This window comes from Tachypleus tridentatus, chromosome 10 (assembly GCF_004210375.1).
Source record: "Tachypleus tridentatus isolate NWPU-2018 chromosome 10, ASM421037v1, whole genome shotgun sequence".
NCBI classification, from domain to species: Eukaryota; Metazoa; Arthropoda; class Merostomata; order Xiphosura; family Limulidae; genus Tachypleus; species Tachypleus tridentatus.
Genome location: NC_134834.1, coordinates 134,873,312 through 134,883,010, shown reverse-complemented (window position 1 = coordinate 134,883,010; position 9,699 = coordinate 134,873,312). Strand labels below are relative to the sequence as shown.

General features: G+C 37.9%; 1 protein-coding gene across 4 annotated transcripts in view; it reads left to right on the top strand.

Moving 5' to 3' along the window:
* The first annotated feature begins 1,008 nt into the window (after positions 1-1,008).
* Positions 1,009-9,699, top strand: part of LOC143230376 (ubiquitin-conjugating enzyme E2 W-like) — a 57,249-nt gene continuing 48,558 nt past the window's right edge. For 3 of the 4 annotated variants that reach the window (XM_076463860.1, XM_076463859.1, XM_076463857.1), the window contains exon 1: positions 1,055-1,579. In XM_076463860.1, the coding sequence (XP_076319975.1) occupies positions 1,565-1,579 (15 nt within the window). In that variant the 5' untranslated portion in view covers positions 1,055-1,564. Of the gene's footprint in view, positions 1,580-9,699 lie in introns of all 4 variants that reach the window. The other variant, XM_076463858.1, reaches the window with a different exon arrangement.

Genomic DNA, 9,699 nt, shown 5'->3' with positions numbered 1-9,699 from the left:
AAAAGTAAATTTAATTACGATTTGAATTTTAATTTACATCGAATTTAGTCACTGACTCAGATTTCGGACACGAACCCACAATTTATTACGTTACCTATTACAATTTGAAATAGCCTGAAACTGAGTTAAATTGCAATTTAGATTTAGAAAGTTAAATAAATGTCGATTTGCATCCAGTTTATGATACTTGTCAACAAGATTAATACACACATTTTATTTTTAATGCAAATATATTTTAATATACAAACAATCATATAATTTACGATAATGGTGGTTCCAAAAATGATTTATGTACAAGAGTTTTACAAACTTACAAATGATATTGAGTCTTCTTTTCTTGTCTGGAGCTCTCTTGATGTCTTATCAAAGGTTCACGATGAGCGAGTAAATTACCAGTTGATGTAGGTACGATTCACTTTACTGGGAGGCCCGGTATGGCCAAGTGTGTTAAGGCGTGCGACTCGTAATCTGAGGGACGTGGGTTCGCATCCCCGTCGCGCCAAACATGATCGCCCTTTCAGCCGTGGGAGCGTTATAATGTGACGGTCAATCCCACTATTCGTTGGTAAAAGAGTAGCCCAAGAGCTGGCAGTGGTTGGTGACGACTAACTGCCTTCCCTCTAGTCTTACACTGCTAAATTAGGGACGGCTAGCACAGATAGCCCTCGAGTAGCTTTTTGCGAAATTCAAAAACAAACTTAACTGGGAGTTTTGTTTGTTTCTTTTTTTGAGTTTCGTGCAAAGTTACTCGAGGGCTATCTGTGCTAGGCGCCCCTAATTTAGCAGTATGATGGGGTGATGTCGCATAGGTTTTGTTTATCGCTTGAATAGCTTCTTAGTATATTGTTATAAAACATTGATTTTTACTATGTTCATCTTTGTTATTATGATATTGTATTTTACCTGTAGTCTTTTTTTTTTTTTTTTCTAACGGCGTAATACAGTCTGAGATCGTCCTTTAGATATTAGAACATTGTTGAATATTCAATATTGTTCTAATAGAAAATTACTCGGTGGGTGCTGCCGTCTAGTGTTCACTAATGATGAACTGTGGTAGTGATTATATGATCACAGTGCTGCGGTGTTTGGTATTATAAGGTTGATAAATCTCGTGTGTAGAAGTGGTAGTTATAAAACCTCGGGGGTGAAACGATGTGTAACCGTAAGAATTGTTTCGGGTGTTGAATACACTGTTATTAGATTTACTAAGTGATGATGTAATGATTGACAATTGTGCTATCGTCGTAATAATTGACGACTGTTGACAAGAAAAACATAAAACTCAGAAAAACTGTCCACTTACTGTAATATTGTTTTGGGAAACAAGCATATATTTTTATTCTACTCTCATGTAATTTTTAATTTCATTTTGGTTGCAGTATATAAGTTTTAGCACCCATTAGTGCAGTGATTTTTTTTTTTTTTAAAGTTAAAGCACTTGACAAAATAAAATCCCAGAGGCTATTATTAGTAATACTAATACGTAAAAGTAATAGTACGGTTAATACCAATACTACCACTAGCTACACAAGGTAAAAATTGCAACTAACCTGACTATCAAGTCATGGCGTCGATGCAGGTTGGCTTTATAATATTTTATTTAAATAGTTACTAATTTAGTTAGTGATACTGATAGATCAGTTATTTAATTAAGAGTAGAGTCGATAAGTATAAGTTGCAACACTAACAGGTTGGGTTAATAAACGCTTTAGAAATTAAAGTAGCACTGCTCCATAAAACTGGGCAAATTTGTATGTTGAGAAAACGCTGATAAATGCTAATAAATTTTAACTGATGCACAAAACAAAAGTATGATGTTGCAATGTATGAAAGTACACGTTCATTTCTATGTGTTATATACATAATACAGCAGGGATAAGAAATGCATCGCATAAACTGTTTTAACACCATTACTTAGGAATGATAAAGCTGATACACGTTCTCTTTGTGAACATCCTCTCATCTTTAATTAAAAACTTTTTAAATTTTCTTCAATGTTAATGAGCTAACTTATCGCTCCAGTTTATTAGCATGATAACTTTGTTACTAAAGCCAATATCAACATGAAATTTAGCACACTTGTTGATATTACAATCTTCCATAGCTTGAATGGTTTTAAAATTTAAAAATCTTTGTCTGTTGTCTTGTTATGAGTGATTTCCACTAACAAAGACATTAATTAAAAATTAATTGCCAATACCTTGTTAATGTTATAGAATATTTGCAGAGTTTTTAATTGAACGTCAAACTGTGAGGGTGTTCATAAAGAGCATGTGTATCAATTTTCACATTTATATAATCCCTAAGTAAAGTTAGTGTTAAAATAGTTTATGTATTTCTTTATTTCTGCCATATTAATTATGTATATGACATGTACAGGGTGGCCTGTAAGTCCCTACCCATCCATATGATATTATGTTATATTCAGTAATACTAATGATGAGTTGAAGGCAGCTGTTACCGTGGCATTTGGAACAATAACCCCTGCTATGTTGAGGAAAATGTCTTGCAGAACATGGCGTTGCATAATATTATGCAGCGAGAATGAGTGACAGCACACAAGTACACTGGATACGGAAGATATATGGATAGGTAGGGACTTACGGGCCACCCTGTGTGTGTATATATATATATATATATATATAACTGAAAGGACACTTTCAGAGACTGCAACATCATACTTTTATGATTAATTTAAAAGTTAGAAGAAGTATATAACAGTATTTCTTTAGCATATATTTGTCCACTTTTAAGGATCAGTGCTACCTTAAGCTTTCTAAAACATATTAACTTCAAAATTGATTGGGATATTAGTGTTAGTACGCCATTACCAAGGTATTAGTATTACAAGGTAAATCCTAGTTACAAAAGTAAATGGTCATATAATTCATATTAACAGACAATTTTGAGTTGTGGAACACAAGACTGGTAGTATTAATGATAGAATTACCTTAAAAATAAGTTGAACAAAATTGTTATTTTTATTTGGTTCTGTTTAACAACTTAATATTTTCCAAAAAATTCCATTATATTTTGTAAGTAAGAGACACCTGAGGCCCAAGCATCAGTCCTTAAGGTACACCATTATTATGAGTGCGTTTGACAAGATTTCATTAATAATGTTAATGGCCTTTTGTTTTTTCCCATCTATCCATCCCATGGTATAATTAATTAGCCTTCTACAAATTTCTAACAATATGATTGCCTTAGAAAATAGCCTTTGGAGGATCAAAGCCCACATTCTTATCCCAAATACTCTAATTGAACTTTTGATGCATTGAGAATGTTGAAATACTGTTATAAGTTACAAACTATCAAGGCAGTTCTCTTGCAAATAGAATTTTAGGGTTAACTTACATTGCTTGTCACAATAGGTAATAATCTTTCAATACAAATCAGTATCTCTACCTCATCTAGAAAAGTGTTTGTTTACCTGTGTGCAACATATATGTAAGTATAATTTAAGGACAGCAAGGGACCTGTTGATCCATCTGCTCTATCCCATTCACAATATTAAATTCTGAGATAAAAGCTCCTGACTCCGATGTTAGTCTCACACATGCTCACTATTCTTGCCTTCATCTTACTCTTCTCCTGTAACTTTCTTCCTTACATCTGCTTATGGAAGTTCTCCACAGAACGTCTGTGGAGTTTTCTACTAGTAACCTTCACCTTTACTCCACATTAGCCCATATATCATCCTTGGTTCTTGCATTGCATACATGGTTTATTTGTTGTTAGGAACTTATAGGTATTGGTTGTTCTATTTCATGCCATTTTTACAAATTTACTCTCCACTTATCTCAGGGACTTGCATCATCGTTCTTTTCTTATACCTTATGTTTTCTATACTGTCCCTGACAATGTTGAGCCACAGGCCTGTCAGCAGTCTACCCTTTAAACTTTTGTTGCTCATTTTTCGTGGTCAGAAACTTCCATGCTACCTATTCCTGTTTTTCATCCTTCATTCTCACATGTATTAACCATTTTTTCAAATCCAAGTACTTCTTTTTGTGGAGGTCATTGACAATGTACTACCTGTTGGCCACAGTACCAGTGACTAGCTGGTGGATTTGGGTCCAATGGGAGCTGGAGTGTTGGCTTTTCTTCATTGATGATCAATGGGTGACACAGGTTCTTTTGGAGGGTTTTGCTATTATGTTTCTTTCCCCACATTGTGTTTCTCCTCATTCCATTTCCTTTCCTTCTTGAGATCACATGCCAGTGTTTGTCAGAGGCAGTTTCAAATTGACTTTTGCAGCAGGTTATCAAACTAGTTGATCATCTTGCAAGGGTTTTTTTTTTTTATTCTCATCTTCTTGTGGCTCCCAAGAACATTGGGTATTGGAGGCCCAATCATCAATTTATCATGCCTCATTCACTTCATTGCACTCACAAGTTCACTATGGAATCCTTTCTCACCTCGAGAATGACATTTTCTCTAGAGTTATGGATGAAAAAAAAAATGGAACTCTCTAGTGCCTACTTTTGTACTTAATCTTAACTTTATCTATGGTTTGTTCACCTTGGGGTGGTTTCTCAATTTTTGGCACTCCCCTTGAGACTTGTCTTGGCTCCATATGCACTATTCATTTTTTAGCTCATTATATTCATATTCTGTTGATGCAATTTCATTATTTATCTGACTAGCACATTCTATATTGGAGTAAACCACTCACATTTATTAACTCCTTTCTATGCAGTTTGAATGGGCTGTTTGATGAGACTGGAGTAGTTCTTTGACCCACCCAATATTTAGTGTATTTGGAGGTTTTTCTTCAACACTTAATCATGCTCTATCTTCTCTTTGTTTACAACCAGTGGAACCTTTAGGCCACTGTGCTCTCTCATCTTTGTCACTTATTGCTTGCAAGGTTTTGTCACTTTTGGGGATGTGATCTTTCATCACCACGTTTGCCCCTCTCCATTGTGCCAAAATAATATTCCTGCAGTGGACACATTACAAACAATAGAAACTTGCACTGGATTCTCTTTCAACCATCATTTACCTTCTTCCTTCCCTGAGAGAGTATCTGCAGTGGTGGTGAGACAAAGTCTATATGTCAGTGAGCATGCTACTTCCTCACTGTCATGCTAATAGACTTGTTTAAGGGTGGTGATGGAAGCATTGGCCTACAGGTGTTACTGTTTTGAATATTAGTATTCTCAAACTTCTGGTGGTTCATCAAGCATTACATTACTTCCTTTATCTTGCCCATCACTGTGTGGTGATGATTTTTTCAGATAGTTTTATGATAATGACTCATATCAACCACCATGGTGATACCAGGTCCAGGTATTTCTATTTTTGGAGTTTGTATAATCTATACTGTGTCCATGCACATCATATCTGTCTTATCACACATTACATAGGTCAAGTTTTACACCTGCACTGAATCTGCCTCACAAAGTGGTCACTTGATCCACTTATTTGCAAGGATCTTTCATTCCTTCCAAATTCAGAGACCTTACAGGCATCCAACCTCTCTTGATTGGGACCTTAATATGGTCCTCTGTGCCCTAACTTTAACTTAATTTGAACAACTTTTCTTATACTCCTTGTTTTGCCTGTACCTTGAGACCTATTTCCTTCTTTTGGCCTGTGAGCAGCACTGGTCTGATTTGTTTGTCATTGATGTTTCACATACTCTTTATCACCCCATCTACCTTCTCCTTTATCCCAAGTATTCCTTTCTTCCTAAGACTGTGGCAACTTCAGAGGGTTGTTCCTCCTTTTATTTTATTTCCCATCTTTACTCTCATCCATAACTCAGTAGACATTTGTGTCCAATCAGGGCCTTACATTGTTACATTGCACATACAGGTACCATCTGGGTTATGTATAATAATCTTTTAATTCCCAGTCAATCCTCCTCACTTTTTAATCTTATCCATTCTGTCCATTGGGCATGCCTTTTGGTCTCAACCTTCTTCCTCTTGTACCTTGTTTCATGTTTCCTCCTATTATCCATCATATTATACTTTTCTTCTCATCTTTCTCCCTATCAGTGTGGATTCCTGTACAAGGTGAGGGGACCTTCCAGGGAAGGTTCTGCTCTTTCAGTTTACCTTCTGTAGGATCTAAACATCCACCCATGTGTTTGCTTTGCACGATGACCTGTGAAGGGAAGGAGAGGATCCATGGTTAAGGGGTCCAACCCTAACACACCAATTTGGCCTTGAATTCCTATAGATGGGTGGTAGGTCTTGGGGTAGCCCCTAGGGTCAATCAGCTGGTTCACTTGAGCTAGAGTCAACCAAGTGCCAATGTTGGGTATTCTCAACAGGTGTTGTGGACATTGTATCTGCGGCTGGTGTTTGGATATAGTCCTCACAAAACTAATGTTGCCGCAGTGTTCTTGTTTGACATTGTAGTGCATCCCTTCGTAGGGCTTTATGGTGGGTGTGGTCAGTGGGCACCAAAATTTCCTTTTTTATTATGGATCCTCCAAATACAAACTTAAATAGTGAAAAAACAGTCCACAGGTAAATGACCACATCTTGAAGTTTCTGAGCAGCATTTTTCGACACCTGTTGTACCTCATTTTCTTATCTTATATTCTCTTTCAGACAAATCTTTATGGCAAATATCTCTCTTTTTTCATTCAGAAGGGACAAGAGGGACTTGCTGGTTCTCCAAAGTCAGTAAAGAAGCAGGTTTTCTTAATTGCAGGGTATGGCCATACATTCCAAACCCTCTTTGATATTTCCAGTGTTAGCAGTTTGGTCGCTCAAAGATTTCATGTTGTGGTTCCTTGATGTGTGCTCATTGAGGTGGAAAGGACTATGATGCCTATGAGTGTGAAACGTACCCTCATTGCATCAATTGCAATGGCTCTTACCTGTTTTACTTTCGTTCTTCCCCTAAATGGTTGAAAGAAAAAGAGGTGAATTGTTTGAAAATGATTCATAACATTACTTATCCTGAGGCTTGAAAGTTGCTGTCCACCACTTCATCGTGGACGTATGCTGCTGCACTTCGTTCCACAGCTACTGTGGAAGTGCAGACAGATCTCTCTGTGCCTCCTAAAGATTCGTTCTCGAAACAAATGAAAAGTCTTTTGACCTCCATGGTTAAAAAAGTTGATGAATCAACTACGACACCTATCTTTGTCCCTTATATGCATTCCACCAAACCCCAAGATCCACATCCTTTGGTTCTGGGTATGGGCATTTTCTCCTATACATCATCTTCTCCCACCCCAAGATGCAAAGCAATCATTTGTTCACATCCTCAGTCACTGGAATCCTCTTCCAAAAGCAAAGACCTGCTCAATCAACCCAGGGCAGGATCCATGGAGGTTGATAAACCTCCTTCGAATAAGGACAGTAAGAAAAAAAGACATGGTCGTAAACAGAAGGGTTCTCCACCTACACATAAATAAAAATGGTTACCTTGATACAATGGAACTGTTGAGATTTACGTTCTAATATGATTGCTTCCTACCATCCTGTATATCTTTCCTTACAGGAAACATTTCTGAAACCTGCTGATACAGTCACCTTTTGGCAGTTTTCTCTGTACAGAAATGACAGGCTGTGTAATGGACGAGTACATGGAGGGGTGGCACTGTTGGTTAATAAGCATGTGTCCACCCTGTCTTTGCCACTTGACACTAATGTTGGAGGCCGTAGTCATCCATGTTTCCTTGGGTCATACCATCACTGTTTGTTCTCTCTACCTGTCACTTGGAGAGACATATGATCAATCAGACCTTGATGCTCTCATTGAACAGTTGCCATCTCCCTTTTTCATCCTGGGCGACCTTAATGGACATCATCCCCTCTGGGGAAATGCTGATATTGATAGTAGGGGTTGCTCTGTAGGGCATATGCCCTCTGATCACAACCTTTTTCTTTTCAGTAGCAGTTTTTCTACTTATTTTCATGCACCTAGTCAGACTTTTATTGCTATTGATTTCTTAATTTGTTTCCCTTTACTATTCTCCCATTTTTTTTGGAGGGTTGACAGTAATCCATGAGGCAGTGATTATTTTCTTATAATTTTGATAGAGTCTGGCTGTGGTCAATGCCACCTGACCCGCTTTCCCAAGTGGAAGCTGGATTTAGCAAACTGGCCCTCTTTCACTGCTCTAACAGAACTTGATCCTGCCATCAATAGACAACTGTGTGGCAGCAGTAACTGACTGTATTATACAAGTAGCTACTCAATGTATTCCTAAAACCTCAACAGGTTTTCCATGATATCTTTGTCTGTGGTGGAATTGTGCTTGCCACATGGCATGGAAGGCTCAAAAACAGACCTGGGATACTTTCCATAGATATCCCACACTCTCAAATCACATTGCTTTCCAGTTTGCCCATGCACATGCTTGGTGGGTAAGACATCAAAGCCAGAAGGAATTTTGGTTTAATTTCACAACCAGCATATCTTCTACCACCAGTTACAAAGTCATATGGTACAAGATTCAAAAGGTCAGTGGGCAATATAATTCTGTCCTCTTCTCAATATTGCTCTCTGATGGCCAGGAAGTACCTGAAACCTGGAGCATTGCCAGTACTTTAGGTGAAAACTTTTGCCAGGTATCTAGCACTTCTGTCTCTTATTCCACCTTCTTAGCCATCAAGACTCGGGCAGAGCAATCACCTTTTTACTTTCAAGCTGATTGTCTCTATGACTTCAATCATCACTTTACACTGGTGGCTCTCAAACTGGTCCTTCATCAGTTTGGCAGTACATCAGGAGGACCTGATGATATGCACTATGAAATGATGTGCCATCTTTCTCCTGCTTCTCTTACTATTCTTCTAATTGTTTTTAACTGGTATATATATATATATGGGTTACGTAGCCCTTTGCCCATTTTTATTAAAAAAATTTTAATGGACAGGAGATTCCAAGTTCATGTGGGTTCGACACTTTCCCGTTCTTTTCTACAGGAGCTTGGAGTCCATCAAGGCTGTGTTTTGAGTGTTATACTTTTTAGTATAAAGATTAATACCATCACTGAACAACTCCCTTTCACTGTTGCAAATGGGCTCTATGTTGACGACTTTTACATCTCATGTCAGTTGTCAAACATAAGGATATTGAGCAGCAGCTACAGACTGCTTTCAATTGTTTACTGAAGTAGAATTGCAAACTGTGTGTGTGCACTTTTGCAATCGGATAATCACCCTAATCCTGAACTTTATATTGGTGAAGTTGTGCTGCTTGTGGTTCCTCAGACAAAGTTCTTGGGGCTTATCTTTGACCATAAGCTGACCTTTATACCACACATCAAGCAGCTATGGGTCAAATGTACAAGAGCACAAAACATCCTCCATGTCCTCTTTTTCCACTACTTGGAGAGCAGATTGATATTCTGTGCTAAAGATATATCGTGCTTCTGTTCAACAAAACTTGACTATGGATCACTGATCTATGGCTCTGCCAGACTCACAGCCTTAAAGATGCTGGATGCCATTCATCATGAAAGACTTCGGCTCTGCACTGGGGCTTTCTGCACTTCCCCAGTTCAGAGCTAATACATAGAGTCACATGAACTTTATTTGCACATCTGCCATTTGCAACTATCTTTACTATATGCTTTGAAACTTCGTTCTTTATCTCCCATGGTGTGGATTCCTGTATGTGGTGATGGGACCTCCTGTTGAAGGTTCTGTTTTTTCAGGTTACCTCCTCTGAGTTCTAAACATCCACCCATGTGTTTGGCATGCGCAGAGATCCGTGAAGGG